The sequence below is a fragment of the Zootoca vivipara genome, chromosome 10 (genome assembly GCF_965207765.1).
Source record: "Zootoca vivipara chromosome 10, rZooViv2.hap1.1, whole genome shotgun sequence".
In the NCBI taxonomy this organism is placed as follows: Eukaryota; Metazoa; Chordata; class Lepidosauria; order Squamata; family Lacertidae; genus Zootoca; species Zootoca vivipara.
Window position 1 is genome coordinate 2,239,125 of NC_142593.1, and position 21,349 is coordinate 2,260,473.

The window sequence follows — 21,349 nt, forward strand, 5'->3', positions numbered from 1 at the left end:
CGGAATTTAATAACAACGGGATCTGCCGATTTTAAGAGTCCCACAGAGGTATTTGTAGTTCCCCACAGGTGAACTGGTACCTTGTCAATCAGAGGGGTTGGTATTTCTAAATCAGTCGGGTTTTCTTCTTTTAAAATGCCTTGAAAGGAGACTGCCGCCTCTTCTGGCATGTGGAGGTAGATACCCTCAGCGCTGCAAGTTATAGTTGCCTGTAATTTACATAGTAGGTCTCGCCCTAGTAGGTTGACAGGGCTCGAGGTCAGTAGAAATGAGTGCTCGGCAGCCAGGGGCCCTATCGTTACTTTCGCTGGCTCTGAAAGAGCGCATGTCCTGGGGATCCCGTCTATGCCCATAATACGTTGCTTTTGTTGACTGGACCTCAGATGGCTGTCGTTTAAAGTTGAGAAAGTTGCCCCTGTATCTAGTAAACACTGATACTCATGGCCATCTATGGTGATTGTGCATATGGGGTCATGGGCTGATAATGCAATTGTCGGGCATACCAGGGCAAGGTTCGAAGGATCCCCGTTTAATTGTCATTGGTTAGTCTCTGAATTAAGAGTGGGGTGCATTTGCTCCTGGTTAAATTCCAGCGGTAGTTGGAATGGGCGCTGATTTTGGAAAGGGTTTGGCGCTATCGGGTTAGGGTTTTGTGCTGCCGTGGATCCCATCCCTAGAGCTGGTTTTGGTGCCACGGTATTTAAGAGTAGTGGACAATTTCGCTTGAAATGCCCTATTTGATTGCAGAAAAAGCATAGAGAGGTGGCCTCTCGATGCTGGACATTGTTAGCCCTTTGGTAAGGAGAGGCTTGACGATTTGCATGTGCGTTCATCCCCCTAGGTTGTGTGGGAGCCTTTGAATTTCTGAAGGGGTAACTCGGCTGGGGGTTATATGCGGTACTGGCTGCACTCAAAGCCAAGGCGAGGACTCTAGCATCGTCCTCCTTTTCCTTCCTTGCCTCCTTTTTCTTTTTCTCATCCCTTCCATCATAAATGGTTTTCGCAAGCCCGAGGATCTCACTCATGGGTTTCCCTTCATAGGCTACTTGGAGGGAGAGGAATTTTCTGATGTCCGGACAAGCTTGGTCTTTAAAGAAGCTTTTTACCACTACTTGGTTGTCTGGGGTATCAGGATCGATTCCCCCCCATGTCCGAAAGGCGGTTATTAGCCTGGTATAGAAGGCGGTGGGAGTTTCATCAGGTTCTTGGGTTACCTCCCTGATCTTAGTCCAATTTGTAGATTTTTTTCCCGCGAGCCTTATCCCATGTAAGATGGCTTTTCGAAACGCCTTCAGATACCAAATCCCAGGCGTGGTGTTATAGTCCCATTCTGGTTCGGTTCTAAGTTGGGCTGCAGTTAGAGGCTCGATCCCTGCGGGTTTATTGAGTTGGACATCAGGTAATTTTAGGGCTTCTGTTGCTTTCTCTAAGATCTCCTCCCGTTCGGGCTCATTAAAAAGACCATTCAGGAGCATGTGTACGTCTGCCCAGGAGGGATTATGAGTAGAAAAAATAATGGCAATTTTACGATAGCACATGTCAGGATTGTCTTTTAAGGTCGACATCTGCTGAGCCCAATTCAGTAGGTCCGAGGTTAAAAAGGGAACATGGGAATAGACGAAGTTTGTCCCATCTGAAACTGGGACTGACCTTAAGGGATATTGTCCCTGGGTTTTCTCAGTAGCCTCTGGGTCCCTTTCTATGGGGTCTCTTTCCTTTGTGGACGATCCCTTTAATTCCGATAGAACTGTCACTAGTTGCTCCATTAAATTGTTTTCTGGGTCACGACTACGAGTTCTGCTAGCGACAGGACTTAGCTGGGGGGGTACTTCAACAGGAATTCGGGCTTCGAGGTCGCCCTGAGGTGCTGGACTTAGACTAGGCATGGCAGGAGTTGCAGATCCGCCTTCCACTGCACTCCGGGAGTTTTGGACCTCATCCTCCCGTTGTCTGTTTGCGTTAGAAGGAGAGGGTGCCGGGGCTTCGGCAGGGCTACAGAGCTGGTCTACCGGCTCTTCTATGATTGTTTCCTGGTACGGTGGGGGTCTTGGGCTCCTTTCCTTTATCACTGGCATTTGTGGGGCTGTTGGACCTTCAGTTCCTTTAAGAAGGATTTTTGCCCTTTCAAATAAGTTGAGATATCGAATTTGCAAGGGATATTGGTCTTCTAGGGTTATTCTTAGTGCAGAGATTCGCTGGGCATTAAAGGAACCTCTCGGTATCCACTTCTCTCCCTCTGGATGGTCCGTGGTGACGCGGATCCAGTTTTTTTGACAGAGTCTCTTTAGCCGATTTTTGTCAAGTTTTTCCACCCCAGGTAATTCATGCCAATGTTCGAATATGAATTGTAATGGGCTTTCATCCTCAGAGTCCCCACTTTGGCGAAGCTTCCATTGAGCTTTGCCACGGCTGGGAGTCTGGGACAGGAATTCCTTTGAATTATGCGCACCCATGTTTATTCTGGCTCTTTATACTGCAGTTCTGGGTCCCCGACCCTTTCTCCTGGACACACTTAACCTTCCGAGTCTATGACCCACCCCCACGTTCTAGTGGTGTTTCTGCCTGCCGTTCGCGTGCACTAACTACTAGGCGGCTGGTGCAGCTAAAACCCTATTGGAACCCTCCCACTGGTCATCAATTGCCTGAGGGTTCCACAGCAACTTCCCTGCCTCTTACACACTAAACTCAGATCCTACTGAACGCTTGCCTATGCAATGCCAGGTCGGAACTGAGGAATAAAAGGTTGGAAAAGAACAGGTGCACTTGCGTTCCCTGGTCATGGGTCATACCCAACAATGGGTCGCCATGGCAGGGGGGCGTCTTCACCCGAAGATTAAGAGCAGAGGAATAGGAAACAGAGCTGGGATAGCCAGATTCCCAGATTGGTAGAAAAGGCGACAGTTTGCTCAGACTTCTGCTCAGTTTGGCAGAAGGGAGCTGGGACAGTCTTTCTAAGCACTGCGTTTAACGTAAAGACTGTTGCCCTGCACCTCAGTTCTACTTTATACCCGTGCCTTGGCAGCCTTGCTGCAACTGAGGTCCAAAGAGGAGAGTAGAAAAGGATAGTTCAAGCGGAGAAATAGATTTTTAGTTGCTGTGGTTCTTAGCTCACCCAAGGTGTCCCCTTTTAATACTCACAACGATTCTTCCCTGAAGCTCCGGATTCTCAACACTTAAAGTCCTGGTATAAAAAGAGAAAGGGAGAAAAAAAAAACCCACACAACCTTCCCCGAAACGTTGCTCCGCTCTGGCCGGTCTCGCCGGACTCCCAATCACTCCCCAGAGCTCCGGCCCCTGAGGTCTGGATGCCCCCTGCAAATGGCAGGAGCGCGCAGGGCTTCCTTTTCCCCAGAAAGGTCGGGGCTCAAGGAAAAACTGGGTCCCCGAAGTGGTCGCCAAATCTGTTGTAAAATTATGTAGGTCTCTGGGCACCTTAAACAAAGGGGATCTTGACCCAGGTAGAGTCTGCAGATCCTGGTAAACTAGCGCAATTGCCGCTGCTTACCGCTACGAAAATAAACAGAGCCCCAGCCAGAGCTGTCAGAGCAAGGCAAAATTTATTAACCCACTCGAAAATAAAGAAATAAAAGGCCGTTGCAACAGCGGTTCAACCCCACGCAGCAAATTTAGTGGAGAAGAACCCCGAACAAAAGAAGCTTTGGATTTTTATAGGAACAGTTTCTCCATGTTACACAGTTAGCGTGAAAAAGGCGGGAAGCGGGCGGAAAGGAAGCAATCAGGCATGTACAAAGGCTTAACAGTCCGTGATGGGTAGCGACAAAAGGTGACAATCTTTGGTGGTAGCTGACTGATGCATGAATAATTTTTCCTATTGTTTCAGGATGAGCCAACGGAGATGCGGAGAACATCGGTGATAAAAAAATCTAAATAAAGTTGTTTTTCTCCCTTAATTTTGTGTATCTGTGTCATCTGTCCGCGGCCAGCTAGGTGGCAGTGTGGTATTACATATGATGAGGCGGGAGGGACAGTCATCCTAATTCAGCAGAATATGTGAGAACTAATACACCGGAGTTCATAAACATATATAGAAATCAACTTGTGATAATGCGCTGATCGGGGTATACAATATTGATGATAAGTAGCAAGAAGTTACAGTTTCATGTGCATTCTAAAGAGGGTTTACATACAATTGTAGCGGGTGAAAAGTGGAAGGAACGATTACGTTCTGACAGCGATCGTGCAATGACAGCTACAGCGGAACACTTTGACATTCAGTAACAAAATATAACGGGATCTCAGGCCAAACAGTGTATCGAAGGAAACATTTGTTAGAGACAGTATAAAGAAAATTCCTCCTTTATTTTGGTACTGTTTACTGCAACAAGATCGGCTGGGCTTCCTTGGAATCGATAATCTCCTTTCCTGGGAGGGGGGGGGACGGAGACGCTTGGTCAGCAGCGGCAAGGAGTTTGTGTAATCAGACGAGATAGCTGTCATTTCCAAACATCCTGGCTTGGCTTTGTTATGTGTACCTTCCTATGGGCTTAGGGCGGAGGTTGTGGTGATCGGATCATGTTGATTGGGATGGTGGGGCATACCGGGGCATGTCTGGTTGAAACAATAGAAGGATTCCCCATCCCGGTCTCAAGTCAGCTTTCCCTTTTGACCTGATTTGGTACTCTGTGAAACATGGCTTTGGTGTGGCCAAGAAATGCGTGTCCCCTCTCTGTTCATTACTGAACCCTTATTTCACATGCTTAGGCAATACCCAGTGAAAGCAACCTGTAGACATTTTCTTCACTGAACAAATTCAGGAGGAAAGAAACACAAGCAGAAAAAAGGGAGGGACAAGAACAGAGCAGAACATGGAAGGAAATTCTCTCATCTATTCTTCATGATTACAAATATTGAACTTAGCTGCAATGCCCAGGAAACAGCCAAAGCCTTGACAGCCAATTTTCTTCCATATAGTGTTTTCCTTCAGTGGAGGGAAGCATATACTGTACTACCTGAAAAATGTTGTGTCAAAATGAAACATCCATATTGCAGGAGAGATTTGGCAGCAGGAGCTCTGGCAGGAATGTAATAATCTGTTTACAGATCTGCCATGTAAAATTCACATTCTGATGTAATCTTGGTCACATCTGTTCCTCTGTGGAGTAAAAATGTTTCATCAAAATTGGCACCTAATTGCACATTAAGCAGATATTAATTGAAGACACACACCAGCAAGAACACCATATGGGCAGAGAACCATGGTTTAAGATCAAATCTGTGATGGGAAGATCTATGCATACATTATTTTATTCATCTGTCCCCCCCCCCGGCAATAGTGGCTCCTGCACACTGTATTTCATGCTGCTGCTTCATTTAATTATTTTTATTAAGGATTTTCTTGGGTTACAAAGGTAGTGCAGTGTCTCATGCATCATTTTTACACATCAATTTTACTTGTTGAGACATTAGGAGGAAGGGGGAAAGAGGTGGGTGGGATGGGGAGTTGGGTGTGGTGGATTGCCAATGTTCCTGTTTTTCGTGATATGTGTAGGGGTTCGGCGTCAGCATCGTTTATAATTAATTAAATTATAAATATTATAATTAATTAAATTATAAATACTATAATTTAATTGAACTCTGATTTGATGTATTACTACTGCCTTTGTGCTTTTATATGACTTTATACTCTTCTGTTTTAATGCTAACTTTCTATTGTTGATATTTGATTTTCATATGTTAATATTTGAAGCTGTGAACATTGCTTTGTCATTATTCCAAAATGAAAGTTGCCCCTCCTTTGCACTAAAATGTGGGCAAATATTTATAAAGATTTTTTTTTTAAAAAAATTGCAAATCAGTGCAGATATGTGGGGAACTGAATTTAAAATGGGGAAAATGAGAAACTGGGGGAAGTGGAATTGATAGAAGATTCATCAATCCCTCGTCACAACAGGCATAAATGCAACCCTTTCTTCCCTTATTACAGTCCTGCTGAAAATCTCTTCTCTGAAGCTGCTGTTTGCATTGGGAGTCAATACAGATTTCCCTCCTTGGTGTCAGTGGAAATTCCTTCAGAGGAGGGATTTTCCTTAGGAGCACAGCTCGGAAGGAAAAGGTGAAATCCCCCTCCATGTCTTCTGTGATGTCCAGAATTATCAGTACCTGCTAGTTGCATTTTTAAAAATCTGTAAGTTGAATGTAAGGGGTCACATTTGGTTCCCTGCTCAGTCAGAAGAGAACAGAGGGGGAAGATTGAGACAGATAAGCAGAACTTTGTGTGCCTTTTGGGCCCAGGGTAATAATGATTTAGGACAGTGGTACAATAGAAAGAACAAAGGATCCTGGGCAACCATTGTATGTCTTTCACACACCACCAATGTTCTGCAAATAACTGAACCACGCAAGAGCCCCATAATTCCCCAGCAGAGACAATGTCAGCTCGATTGATAGTCATACCACAAATCTAGTCATATTTACTTGTCATGTGTTAATATTTCAATTGCACCAGAGTCAAGATTGTAAATGAGGTTTAGCAGGCAGAGTTTGTGACTCCTCTCGGGCAGCCCGACCATCACAATACATCAAATGCATGGCTTGCGATTAAATGAAACAGAAGGATGTTAGCCTATTGACATTTTAATCTACTAATGGTTTACTTTCAAGAAATAACCAGCAGCAAAACAGCAGAAGGGAAGGGAAATATATGCATGAGGGCTAAGCCTCTCCGCATTACCACAGTCAATTAAAACCCTTTCCAATTGATCCGTAGGCCCTTGGCAGATTACAAGGGCACACGCTGAACTCTTGGTGTCTGATTTGAATTCATTATGGCCACTTGCAAGCTTTATGGCTATCTGGCCCACCTCAAGAAGTGGTCTCCAGTAGAGACAGATGCTTGTTGTAACTAAGAGACACAAAGAAACGCTTGTCCAGTTGTATCACTACTTCTTGTCAGTCATCACCAAACATTTGCACCCTATTACTTAATTTTGGAAAGCAGTAACACTGGAGAGACATCTTTAAGCAATAGTAATTTCATTTAGCAAATCAGAGTATTTCCTAGTGGTATATCATTTATTAGATTTAGGTATTGCTTTTCCAACACAACACAAAGCCCTGGTTTTGATTTATAAAGCCCTGCATGGCCTGGTCCATACTATTTCACAGGCTGCATCCCCACTTAACCCGACTTAAGTTCCATCACAATATTTTTGATGACTCAATAATACCCTCATCTCAAAGAGGGTTGATCTGTTATATCCCTTGCATGAATAAAATCTAGTGAATGATTCATATAATGAACTCCCAGGCATATGTTGGTTTCTAATACAGAGGTTAATCTCCACTTAGGAAATACTGCATCTGCTGCCTGTCACATATGAAATGTTGTGTGTATTTCTCACACAAGCACCTAGATGGATGATGAGAAGAACATTTGTGCTGTGTTCAATATGCTGTACAACCTACTCCATCTTAAGGACATAAGGAGAGCCTATTGGATCAGGCCAGTGTCTTATCTAGTCCAGCATCCTGTTCTCACAGAGGCCAACAAGATGCTTGTGGGAAACCCACAAGCAGCACCTGAGCATTTTCCAGCAAGTGGTATTCAGAAGTATGACGGCCTCTGACTATAGAGGCAGAGCATGGCCAGCAGTCACTTATTCTCCATGGATCTGCCTAATTCTTTAAAGCCATCCATGTTGGTTGACCATCACTGCGTCCTGTGGGAAAAGTTCCATCATTTAACTGCTCTGCACGAAGAAGAGCTTTTTAATCTTCCAACATTCAGCTTCATTTGGTGTCCACGAGTTCTAGTGTTATGAGAGGGAGAAAAGCCTTTCTTTGTCTACTTTCTCCATACCGAGCATAATCTTTGAGACTTCATCCATGTCTTACCTTTTCCTGAAACTGCTCATAGGGGAGTTGCTTTGTCCCCTTGATTATTCTGCTTGTCCTTTTCTGAACTCTGTTTTATCTTTTTGAGGTGAGACCATTTCTTGTGTGTTTTGCCCCCCCCCCCAAAAATTCTATTTTGATGGCAACCTCAGGAGTTGGCTAGAAGTTATGTTTGGGAATTTCGGCAGAAGGTGGCTGCCGTCTAGTCACTAGCTCTACACGCCACTCTTTCCCCTTATCTCTTTCCTCCCTCCTCTTCTGTATCAGCCCCTTGGACCCCCAACTCAATGCATGAGTCAAATTAGTCTAGTTTAAAAGTATCCCTGTGCTTATATTGCATTTGTTGTTGCTTGAAGTTAGAGGAAGATATCTAATTTGTTCTTTGTCGTTGACATTTCAGGGTCTTGCACAGTATTCTGTCCTCTTCTATGGCTATTACAATAACCAGAGAACAATTGGGTGGTTGAAGTTCCGGTTGCCTCTCTCCTACTTTTTGGTGGGAGTCGGGTCCATCGGTTACAGTTTCATGGTTGTCATCCGCACGTAAGTTTCTTCTGATGTTAATGAAATAAAGGATGGGATATATATTCACAGACTGATCCGTATTTCTCTTTAGTATTTATTGCATTCATACCCTGCTTGTCTTCCAAGATGCCCGAGGCAGCATGCATGATTGTCCGTACCTTGTTTCACAAAACCTTGTGAGGTAGGTTAGCTTGGGAAATTGTGACTAGTTCAAGGTTGCTGAGTGGAGATTGAGCAGAGACTCTCCAACCCTAGTCCCATACACTAACCACTGCACCACTCAGACTCTTTCCTTCTTGTCTCATCCTCGATGCTCTTGGAATTTAGCACTTACTGAAAAGCTAAATGCATAAAATCAGTTCCAGATGAGGTTCCCTTTCCATCCTGCCCCCCTCTTAGTACAGATCCCACCAAATCTCTAAAAATTCAAATTCAAATTAAACCATTTCCCATTGTCAGCTTAAGTCCAGTTGTTGTATGACAATCTAAAATGGAAGGTTGGGGTGTAGAGAGGGAAAGGATGTTTCTCTTGAATTTGATTGTATTGAATGCATTTTCCCTGGTGCAGCACCTTCAACAGCAGGATTAATGAATGTAGGGTTTGGGGTGCGTGGAGAAGGTGAGCAGGAAATCCTGAACTACTTTACTGTTATTTAACATTTTACAGCAAATGTTTATTTTATTACTCACTTTGGAACAAATTACACAGTCTGGCAGAGGGTTCCTAAACTAAAATAGCACCACATTTTTTGTACAGCTAAGATGCGTGAAACAAATGTGTAACAAAGGGAGCAGTCAACTTTTCTTATTTTGTAAAGTGTTCCATCTAGCATAGTGCTAAGTAACATCCAGAAATTACAATCATTCTTCCTTATCTGGCCTTGCAGGCTGGAGATGGTTGGGAGGAGAGAACAGGAACCAAATATGGAATAAATTGTAAATGGCTGTTCGCAAGATTGCAGTGGTTTTTTGTGGCCATAAAAATGCCTTGAAAGCCTCATCTTTGCTGGCGCTTTCTCTTTGAGAATCCCACACAGAGCTTGGCTCCACCATTGCCTTCCAGTTTCAGGGCCAGCCCAACCATTGGTGATGCTGAGAGACAGGGAGGGGACTTTGCTCTGTGCCATGCAGACTGCCCTGCACTCCCCAAATTAGTCTGCTGCTCTCAGGCCCTTTGATAAGATATCATTCCTTTAGCAGTGTTAAACTAAGACTCAAATGCCTATCTGGTTAGCTTTTGTATATGGAATGGGGGTAGGTTGCCATCTTGCCCTTTGGCTCAGGCAGCAAAATGTCTTGGGCTGGCCGGCCCTCTCCTTTCTGTGCACCAGCCTCCCGCTGCATTCAGTGCCCCAGTCTAGGACACCTTCCCTGTATGTTTAAATATATCAGCTGTAATGAAGATGCTGCAGGTGCAGGTTTCCATGTTCACTACAGGCATGATAAGAAGAAGGGATATAGCAAATGATCCCATCTTTTGCATGCTAAAGGTCCCAGGTTCAGACCCTGGCACCTCCTGGCAGGGTGAAGGAAAGCTCAGTCCGTGTAGCTGACTGGTAATTTATTAAAGGATGTCACAGCCTGTTTAATGCTCAAATCAAGGTGGGCACAACCCCCCCCTTACACACTGACTCAGGGAGTGGGATCGCACTGGCTGGCCACACACCCTGTCAGCCGTACATTATGTTTCTGTGAAAATGGGCTCTACATGCGTAGGGCTTCTCAATGGGAAGAGCACTCGTGCTTGGCCCAGGATTCCCCTTCATGTGAGGGAGCCCCAAATGCATGCACCTCCATTGACACGCATAGAGTCCATCCTCACTGAGGCTGAGCAGTGCAGCAGAACCAGTTGTGTTGCCCTAAATCTGCCTCTGGCAGATTCCTCTTTGTTCCATGGTCTGCATGGCCAGGATACAGCCCACTGTGCAAATGTGAGAATCAGACCAGTAGCTCCATTCTCCTTTGTCTCTAACCCAACTACCACTAATCTGCAGCTTGCGGAAGCTTCCCCACAAGAGAATGCTGCCTGCCTTTGGACTGAAAAATGTGGCCCACCCCTGTTCTAAACCCTGTGGGAAAAAGCCATTTATTTTTAGTCTCTTCACTTCCAGAGTATGCTTGATTAAGGTACAAAAAATTTGACTTCAGAAGTTACCATTTTGTTTTAACCCAGTTAAGAGGGAGCCATTAAAAATATTTCTTTGATCCTGTATTTGTGAAAAATCTTCCTACTGAATCCTCCCAGGGAATTATAGCTGAGTAGCTGCCAGCCACCCAGTGGGATTCTCCCCACCACCAAAAAAGCCTTGCAGCACAATCCCTGGAGGCAAAACAAAAGGAACACCCTGGGGGGAACATGCACTGGATGTGTTAGATTTCCATCTGGCCGTGAGATAATCTTGATCTATATTTAGGTAACCTTAAGAGCAAATCCTCTTATATTCTTTGGCTTGTTGGTGATTTCACAGAAAACAATATGATCAGTGCAAAATCCAACTGTAACTGTCAGCTTTTTGTTTGCTTGGCTCTTTTTTCTGCTAGTACCTGGAAAGACATAACAACTGGGGAGAGAAAAGGGAGAATGAAATTGGTATGACATTTACAGAAATCATCAAAGTACAAATCAGCCATCAATATTTCCGCCAGTCCATTTTTTTTAGCTCTTTGACCGAATTACCTGCTGTTCTTAAGGGCCCCTCAGTCATCCTTTTTATTGTGCATTCTTGATTATTTGTGTTCATGATGCTCTGTGGGCAGTCATATGCTTTCAATTCCATCTGTGGGTGGCCATACAGCTTCATTCTGAGTCAGCACATATCCTGTAACTTCCTGCTAAAATTAACTTTTCATAAATGCTCTCGGGTTTGTTTGGTTTTCTGTCCCACTTTTGTTGTGCTGTTGCCCCTCTGGACAGCACTAGTGTGCTATAGCATTGGGGAATCATGGCAGAACAACTAATAAGGCAAAATAAACCCACAATGAATGGGCTATTAACTGTGTGACGAACGTGTTGCAGAATACACCCACAAAAATACACCAGTCTGGAGGATCCCTAACTGTGGCAATGCATAAAGTTACATGCATAAAAGCACCATTTTCTCCTCCACAATTTCAGTGAATTTCAACACTGCTTGGTGTTGCAAACAAACACAGAGAAGGGCCACAGGCCATGCTGTTCGGTCCAATGAATCCCAGAGGGACCATAGCTCAGTGGAAGAGACTCTGCTTTGCATGCAAAAAGTCCCACAGCCCTTGCAACTCCAGTTAAGTGGATCAGGTAGCAGGCGATGAGAAAGACCTTTGCCAGAGGTGCCGATTCCTAAGTTCCTTAATAGAGAAGTAGGTCCCACTTTATTCAGTGTGGATCACTCTCCAGAAAAGGAGCATTGGATTGCAACTAATAATTGTTTAACCTGCAGATTATGCAATTAAAGCTTCTTTTTTTAATGATGTGACATATGTTTGTTAAATTGTAAATTATACTTCCCCAGTTTCTTAAAGGAGTATCTGTATATTGAGATTCTGGCAATATGCAAATTTAATTAAACTTGATTGAGTAAACAATTAGTCAGAACCAGATGACCAATAATCAACTAAAATGTTTTAATCAGTTGACAGCCCTTAGAAAATAAAGCGATATTTACCCCAACCCACCCTCCTAAGATTTTCTGAGGACTTATTCATACATTGGTTTGCATCCAGGGCTGAGATCCGTAGAGTTCCACGGGCACCAGAGGAAGGAGGCACTATTCTCATGGAGTCCTCCTTTCCCTCGCAGCCCTCTGAAATGCCACTCTGGTGGGGCTCAGCATCTTCCTGAACAGTGTGGGAGTGGGCGGTTTCTTCCATTGGAGCAACTTCGCTGAATCCCAGATCCATCTGTGATGGGGGAGGAGCAACTCTAGGCCCCAACGCATTATGTTTTTAGCATGTTAAAAATACCCCCCCCCTTTTTCAGAATGGCAAAGAATGCCCATGACGATGGTGGTGGAGATGATAACAGTTTTAACTTCAGCTGGAAAATGTTCACGAGCTGGGATTACTTGATTGGCAATCCTGAAACAGCAGATAACAAATTTGCATCAATAACAACTAGCTTTAAGGTAATGTATAAAGTCTGATCTCAGGTATGAACGTTACTGAGGTTCATATAGTCTTTTCAGACAGAAAGTGCCACTTTCAATCTCTGGCATCTCCAGATAGGGCTGGAAATGTCTCCTGCCTGAAACCCGGGAGAGCTGCTGTCAGTCAGTGTAGACAATACTGGGATAGATTGCTGCATCTCTGACCTAGGGAGGGGGAGGTTGCCTTCCTGGAAAAAAAGGAGGGAAAAGAGACTGAAAGGCCTTGGAACAGGTCTATGAGGCCCGGTGAATGAGAAGATCCTTGTCAACAGCCTGTAAACCAAGTTGGTTGTTGGATTCCTGCTACACAAACTGATTCTGCAGGAAGAGTCCTGGAAAAAGAAGGCCTGGCATATTCCTGCAGCTGTGGAAGCTGACCACTGAACTGGCAAACACAGACGCCGGAGCTGTTTGGATTTCAGCCCTGTTTAGCTGTGCCACAATATAGTTGGTTGCAAGTTTCTTTGCTTACATATCTCATTAAACACCTTGCTGCTGTTAGCCACAAGTCATGCATAATGTGTAAAGTGACCCACATCTCTTGATTTTTAAAAATTAATTCTAGCCCTGTGAGACACCAATTGCTATGTGGATTGCAGCAATCTTGGAGGGGATATTTATCCCTATCTTTCCTACCCCAGCCATGACTCCCTGTTCCTTGTTTCAGTCAGCCAGCCTCTGAAGGATAAAGGACATGGAAGAAGACCGTGTCCCTTTTGAATGGAGTGAGTGGTCAGGCTTATACTGGCAGAGATGGATCTTCAAATAGTTTCATTCATGGACAACCTGTTGACATCCAGATGGTTTGAACAATTCTGCTGGCTGGGGCTGATGAGAGTTTAGTCAGGCACCTGGCCGGCGATGGCGAATTTAGGCGAATGCTATTATACTTCTTGGTACCATGAATACTGATGAATGTTTTTCTTGTTTGTTTCTAATAAATACAGGAAGCGATTGTGGAGGAGCAAGAGAGCCGGAAGGAAGAGAATGTCCACTTGACCCGATTCCTGAGGGTTCTCGCTAATTTCTTTGCCTTTTGCACACTAGCTGGGAGTGGCTACCTCATCTACTTTGTTGTGAGGCGATCCCAACAATTTGCTTTGGAAGGCCTTGAAAACTATGGCTGGTGGGAGAGGAATGAAGTTCGTACCAGCATGTTTTGTTTTCTGGGTTGTCTTTACTGAGCAGGGTGATGTAGGGCAGGGGTAAGGGAGCCTGGCCCCCTTGTTGGGAGCCACGTTCCCTCAGGAGTCATCTGGACTCTGGGCTCCATGCTAGTGGCAGGCCAGAACAATGGTTAGGGAGGCTTCTCTCTCTCTCTCTCTCTCTCTCTCTCTCTCTCTCTCTCTCTCTCTCTCTCTCTCTCTCTCTCCTCTCTCTCTCTCCTCTCTCTCTCTCCTCTCTCCTCTCTCCTCTCTCCTCTCTCCTCTCTCCTCTCTCCTCTCTCTCCTCTCTCTCCTCTCTCTCTCTCTCTCTCTCTCTCTCTCTCAGCACCACCATTTTGCTTCTTGAAGTGGAGTACAAGAGGAAAGCCGCTCCCACTTCCACATACAAAAAGCAACCATACTGGCAGTTGGACCTTGTGTCAACACTGGACAGCATATTCTCCTCCACTGCAGAGCAGCAAACTGGCTTTGGTGTGCAGATCAAATCCAACTCTGTCCTCCAATATCTTGCCATCACTTTGCGTCTCACAGCAGCGGCTGCTTCAGACAGTCGCCTCACTCTGCCTAATGATTGGGCTGGCTGTCACTGCCTTTTCTTCCTCCTCCCCTTTTCTGCTATCTCTTTCTCTCCCCCGTCTCCTACCCCCTTCTCTCTCTCTTCGTACAGAAATTGCATTGCACTTCCTCCCTCCCTCCCATAATGGATGGCAAAAGCAGTTTATGTGATTGTGAAATATTCAGATTTATGAATAAGGCAACCAAGTACAGGTGGTACCTAATAGAAGCACATGAACATAAAGTATACATAAGAATTATACATAAGAACAAAAACATGAGCTATGCAATAAATAAAAAACACATAAAAACAGAATCTTAAATCTTGAGGGAGTTTATGATATGGCATCACATAGGGTTTGCTCTTTACAAAAACACTCTTTTCACTTAATGGGCAAATGCAAGCCCATTTGGATCCTGGCCAGTATTGGATCTACTCACTCTTTAACTGGCCTGCCATCATTACAGCAGCAGAGCAACATCTGCTAGGATTAAAACTGTGGAGGCTCTTTTGTTCTTCTTACCTTGCAAAGAAGAAAGAAGAAGAACCGTTTTCCAACTATCACTTTTGGTCTGATAGCTTCCATTCAGTCAGATTTCCCTGCAGTGTAAGACTTACGTTCTCTTCCTCTTATCTTCTCCATTTCCCATTGTTACATGTTTTACTTTATATATTAGTCTGACATCATTCCTGTAGTGTAACAGGAAACACAGTCAGCTTGTCTTAATAGAGGACAAGGGAACTGCAGATTCAGCCTTAAGGAACTACATTACGTAGTTGATGTAGCTTGAAATGCCCATACAGCTGAACAAGAAGCCTGCCAAAGTCTACAAGGATACTAACAATGCGTAGCTTTCTTAAAGTGGATTTGTGATAGCAAATAAAAAAAGATTAAGATACATATTGCTTCTTGTATCAAAATGGTCATGAAAGCCTAGGTTGCACATCATAAAATAGCTGACAAGTTTTTAAAAAAATATTTCCTGTTATTGTAAAGCATGTTCTTTCCCAATAAATCAGAAAATGAAATAAGACTTGCAGAATGAATTCTATGTTAAGACATAAAGAGCTATCTATACCTGACTAACTCATACTCAGAATTGACTCATTGCAGTCAATGGGCTTGAGCTAGTTGACTAACTGAAGTCCATTGATTTCAGTAGGCATACTCTGAGTATGACATAATCAGGTACAATCTAGTATATTGTATATATAAAAAATAAAGCTGCCATTTCATTTGAAGCTAAAGAGACCCATAATGATCTCTTCTCTATCAGACTACATAGAATGGTTTTGCAATGATGAGATGACATTGATTTTATTGGTGTTACTAAACAGTTCACGCAGTGAAGTTGAGATGGAAAATCAGGTTTAAAATATCATTAGCAATGATATTGAAGCCAAAGTTCTCAGCACATCTAAGGGGGAGAAATCTCCATAGGATTGACCATAATTACTTAGCAGTACCGGTATTATTTTTTTGCTGGTTTTCAGCAGGAGGTGTTTCAGTTCGAACAACAGAAAGACACGATGGATGACAGTCAAATATTTAGTTACAGGTAGGTAGCCGTGTTGGTCTGAGTCAAAGCAAAATAAAAAAATTCCTTCAGTAGCACCTTAAAGACCAACTAAGTTTATATTTTGGTATGAGCTTTCGTGTCTGAAGAAGTGTGCATGCACACGAAAGCTCATACCAAAATATAAACTTAGTTGGTCTTTAAGGTGCTACTGAAGGAATTTTTTTATTTTGAGTCAAATATTTAATTCTTCTTGCAGACACACGGAGGCTGTGGCAAATCATTTTGCTTCATAGGGTGATGCTAGGAATTGTTTTTGAAAGCAACATACTCTTTCTTTGTGAGAAAATGTATTCCCAGTTACAAGTTTGTGGAATTCTGTATATCATTGATTGGTTGTGTCAGGGGGACTCCCTACAGGGAGCCTCCCCCCCATCATTCTGACCAGCACTTCACCCAGCGACAGCGGCAGCAGCGGGTCAGGCGGGGGGAATGAGGAATGGAGCCGAATGCATCTGAGCCCCAGCCATCTAGTGGAGGAAGAAGGGCTCAGCGATGTATCAGAGCCCCTGCACTGCCCTAGCCAACAGGTGGAAGAGGGAGCACAGCCACTTCCGGCGCCCGAATGGGCGAAGTGCTGGTCAGGATGATGGGGGGGGGGGGAGGCTCCCTGTAGGGAGTCCCCCTGACAGGTTGCATTAGGAATATAAAAGGGCAATAAGCTGCCCTAACAGCTGAGCCAAAATATCTACTTAGTTTTGGGATTTCTGTTTCCATTACTGAAAAACAGTATGTTTTTCTATGTGGTTTAAAGTGCTGCCCTCAACATTTTGTCCTGGACACTAAAAGGCAGCTCTGGAAAAGCCCTGGTGGACTTTTGAAGTGCTGTGCTGACCCAGATGTTGCCTGCATGCCCAACCTATGAAAGTTCATGACTCTTGGGAACCCTGTCCTGACCACAGAGGGAACCCACAGGACATAAGGTGGGCATCTTTAATTCAGGCCTGTACTCATCTGGAACCAAGACAGCTCCAGTTTTCTGTCTCATGTTCACTGACAAGTGGACACCAACGATGTGTGTGGCCCTGGTATAGAAAGGACTGGTCCCTCAGAAGTATCTGCGTGGGGGGCTCTCTCTAGAGGTCTCAGTTAGAGGAACCAAAAGGCTCCAGTTTGGGATGACCACCCCTGCAGATTCTGGTGGGTTTCTTCTCCTCTTAGCTGCTTCTCAGGGTCATCTCTGCTGCTCTTAGCTGCTTCTCAGAGGGTCATTATGACAATGGGTGCAGTTCCTGCATTTTAGCAAGCTCTCCTCCAGCCAATATGAATGGTATTAGGCACCCACAGCTCAGCCTGCATCACAGGAGTGATGTTCTAGGAAATAGTTTAGTGTCATAAGAATTGGAAGTGACGTCAAAAGTCATGTAGTCCAACTCCCCACACCCTGCCAATTCAGGGAAATTGACTGCTACAGCTCCCTGATAGGTGGTTATCCAGCCTCTGATTGAAAACTAACGAAGGACAATCCATTGCTTCCCAATGAAATCTGTACCACTGCTAAACAGCTTATACCATCCGGATGCTCTTCCTAATGTTTAGTTGAAATCCCCATCTTCTAATTTTAGCAAGGTTATTATTAGTATTAGTATTGTTTGTATTAGGTGTTTTATTGTAAGCTGCCATGGTTTATTTAAAAATTAAACATAGGCTGTAAATGCTTAAAATAACAATAAAAAATAAAATTGCAGCAAATTCAGATAATGCGGCAGGATTTTTCAATTTTTTACAAAATGTATAGCTGACATCCTGAGTTATTCAGCAACTGATCATTTTGATTGCAAGTGCAATTAATAACGAAATAGCCCATTCATCTGATTGTTCAGCTAGTTATATAAAAACGAAAATATGTTTCCATGAAAGAAAACTTTTACTGTTGCTTTTTGCAGTGAAGATGTTAGACTACCATCATGGCACAAACAATGGGTAGCCAAACCAATGATTTATATGCACTAAACTGTTAATTCTTAATGAAAGTATAATTTTAATGGCAAGCAGTGTAGCACCCTGCTTGTGGTTGACACTTAGCTGGAATGATATATTCAACACAGCAATAGAGAAATTAAAATAATAATTTATTTGTCAGACAAATAAATGAGAGGCACAGTGGTATAGTTACCAAAAAGCTCTGCCTGCTCTAGCCCTGCTGGTCAGCACTTATATTCCCTCAGCCCAGCTCCCTTGCTCCTCCTTTTGGCTGCCTCTGTCCAATCAGCTTGGTTGAAATTCCTATTGGCTGTGTGCTAGAGCCAATAATAAAAGATACACCCATTTCCTATTACCTTTTATGGGAGACAAAGAGCTATATTTCCTTCTATCATAAATGGCAGACAAGTAGTCATTTGCCTAAACAAGGAACCTTGATTACCAGATCACCTTTGCCCTTGCATTCCAAAACAAATGGCTAAAACAAAATGATTAAAACAGATGGCTATGGTAATAAATTCTATCTAAACAAAAGCCTGGATGTGCATTCCCACACACCCAGGAGCCATAAGAATCTAACATAAGAATCTAACATTTCTTACTTTCTAAATCCTTTGCATAACTCCATTAAGCCAACAAATCTCATAAAAGGCACATTGGTTTATAATAGTATACAATATAACAGAAACTTTCAGAAAAGGTTTGTGTACAAAAGACAGAGGCTTGAAAAGGCTCCTTTAGAAATGAGCCCCCCTTTCCTTCCCCCAGCTGCTTTTGTCATTAGCCCTTCCCAATTGCTTCTAATATTATAAGTAAACCTTATACTTTAGAAAAATAATGGCTAGAACTCTCTCAGGATATCACTTTATGTTAAACAATATTTGTTGTTGTGGTTTAGTCGTTTAGTCGTGTCCGACTCTTCGTGACCCCATGGACCATAGCACGCCAGGCACTCCTGTCTTGCACTGCCTCCCCCAGTTTGGTCAAACTCATGTTCGTAGCCTCGAGAACACTGTCCAACCATATTGTCCTCTGACGTCCCCTTCTCCCTGTGCCCTCAATCTTTCCCAACATCAGGGTCTTTTCCAAGGATTCTTCTCTTCTCATGAGGTGGCCAAAGTATTGGAGCCTCAGCTTCACGATCTGTCCTTCCAGGGAGCACTCAGGGCTGATTTCCTTAAGAATGGATAGGTTTGATCTTCTTGCAGTCCATGGGACTCTCAAGAGTCTCCTCCAGCACCATAATTCAAAAGCATCAATTCTTCGGCGATCAGCCTTCTTTATGGTCCAGCTCTCACTTCCATACATCACTACTGGGAAAACCATAGCTTTAACTATACGGACCTTTGTCGGCAAGGTGATGTCTCTGCTTTTTAAGATGCTGTCTAGGTTTGTCATTGCTTTTCTCCCAAGAAGCAGGCGTCTTTTAATTTCGTGACTGCTGTCACCATCTGCAGTGATCAAGGAGCCCAAGAAAGTAAAATCTCTCACTGCCTCCATTTCTTCCCCTTCTATTTGCCAGGAGGTGATGGGACCAGGGGCCATGATCTTGGTTTTTTTGATGTTGAGCTTCAGACCATATTTTGCGCTCTCCTCTTTCACCCTCATTAAAAGGTTCTTTAATTCCTCCTCACTTTCTGCCATCAAGGTTGTGTCATCTGCATATCTGACACAATATTTACCAACTCTTAATTAGTGTATTTGCAGTTGGATTGTATTTTCTAAATATGCAGGGTCATCTCAAGCCAGTAATTTTAACCTTTTACAGCCTGAGAGGTCTTTTGCTTGTCATAAATCAGGGGGCCCTAGCAAGGAGAGCAGGGAAATAAACAAACAACAGTTAGAATGCTTTAGCCAGCTGGAGCAGCATTAAACATTTGCAAATATATCTTTTAAATTCATACAGGCCTCAATCAGGTGCCTCAGCAGAAGATTAAATATTCTTTATGGTGCTGTCATGCCAGGGAATGCTTAACACTAGAGTTTAGATTTGGCTGTAATCTCAGCCTTGTTTACTGAAAATCATAATACCACACAGAAGCTGGGGAAACATAGCTGCTTTATAGACAACTAGCTGGCCTGGCCACGCATTGCTGTGGCTCATCCCTGTGACTCCCCCCCCCACTGTTCCGACCCATGACCTATTCTGCCCCTCCCCCACCCCATCATCCCTAGGTGTGTTTTTTGGCGTCGGCAAGCGGCGTGGGGTTGGTGTGTAGGGGGTGGAGTCCAGGGTGTGTCGGCGGCGGCAGCGGCAGCGTGGGGCGTGGGGCCTGGCCTGCCTTGTTGGATTTTTGTTGGGACAGTGAGGTCCGGTTTGTGGGGGTGGTGACGGGGTGGTGGGTTGGCTAGTGGGGTGGTTGTGGCGTTTGTGGGGCTCGGCGTATCTCCCGTTGTCTGGCTTTGAGGGGTAATGGCCGTTGTTGTAGTTATAGCGTGTTGGGGTGGTGGTGACGTCATGATTTTCCCTGCCCTCGGAGAAGCTTCTTCTGGCTTCTTTTTCCCAGCAAGCACTATTGGCTGAGTGGTGCGTTCTGGAACAGGGAGTTTTGGGGGTTTTACGTGGCCCAGGTGTGACATCTGTCTTAGCAAACTGTCCTATAGCCTTCGGACATTCACATGTGATGTTGTGTCAAAATTTGACCTCAATCGGTCAAGTGGTTTTGGTGAAAAGTGGAAACACACCCACATGTCCTTTTTACACACACACACACACACACACACACACACACATATATAATTTTGCAGGCTTCACAATCTGGTGCTAAAGGTTACTCTTTGATGGCAGTTAATCATTCTCTCAGCTGTATTTTCTTGTTACTAGTTTGTTGCTACTAGGAAAAGAGGTCTGATGAATGGAATGAATGCATTTATTAATTTATGAATCACAACTACAAAATCAGATTCTTTTATTTACTTACACTATTTTTATACCACTCTGGGGCACTTACAACAACAAGACATAAAAATATAATAAATATCAATAAATCAATAAAAAAGCAAATTATAAATGTATGTTTGTGGCAGCAGGCACACTGTATAACACAGTATTACTAAGAGCAGATCTAAAATTCCATATATCAGTGTGTGCTCATCTAAAAAGCCTTGGAAAATAAGAAAAGGTCTTTAGCTGGTGCTGAAAAGAATATAAGTATGTGGACACGCATACTGTCCCATTTCTTGTTTTGTGCAGACCAAGGATGCCAGGATCTGTCCATTTCAATCTGCTCAGTTTCTCATTCTCCCGTCTTAAATTCAATTCTATAATCTACTGCAGCATTTGCAGTTTTTTTAAATCATCATGATTTTTAAAAATCATTTTACTGTGAATTTCACTGAATATGTGGTTTTGACTAATGTACAGATTTTTGCAAGCAATTTCTCTTAGTGCTATTTTGTACGTTATTTTCACTAATATATTCCTTTTGTTGTGATGTTATGCATCTTTGTAAACATTGTTTGTATGGAGAATTACATTGCAAAAAAAATGGAAAATGATGCAAGATCGATCCACTTTCCTTGTATACTAGGTGTACTAAAGTGATGCCTCTCAGGTTGTAGACTGGAACTCCCATCATGTCTGCCCATGGACCCTGCTGGTTTCGGCTGATGGGAGTTGGAGAA

General features: G+C 43.6%; 1 protein-coding gene across 1 annotated transcript in view; it reads left to right on the top strand.

The window, feature by feature from the left end:
• The window catches only part of TMC1 (transmembrane channel like 1), an 86,701-nt gene that overhangs the window by 20,785 nt on the left and 44,567 nt on the right, over window positions 1-21,349 (top strand). Inside the window, exons 7-9 of the mRNA XM_088653161.1 lie at window positions 8,255-8,397; window positions 12,338-12,482; window positions 13,451-13,645. Of these exons, the coding sequence (XP_088509287.1) occupies window positions 8,255-8,397; window positions 12,338-12,482; window positions 13,451-13,645 (483 nt within the window). The remainder of the gene's footprint in view (window positions 1-8,254; window positions 8,398-12,337; window positions 12,483-13,450; window positions 13,646-21,349) is intronic.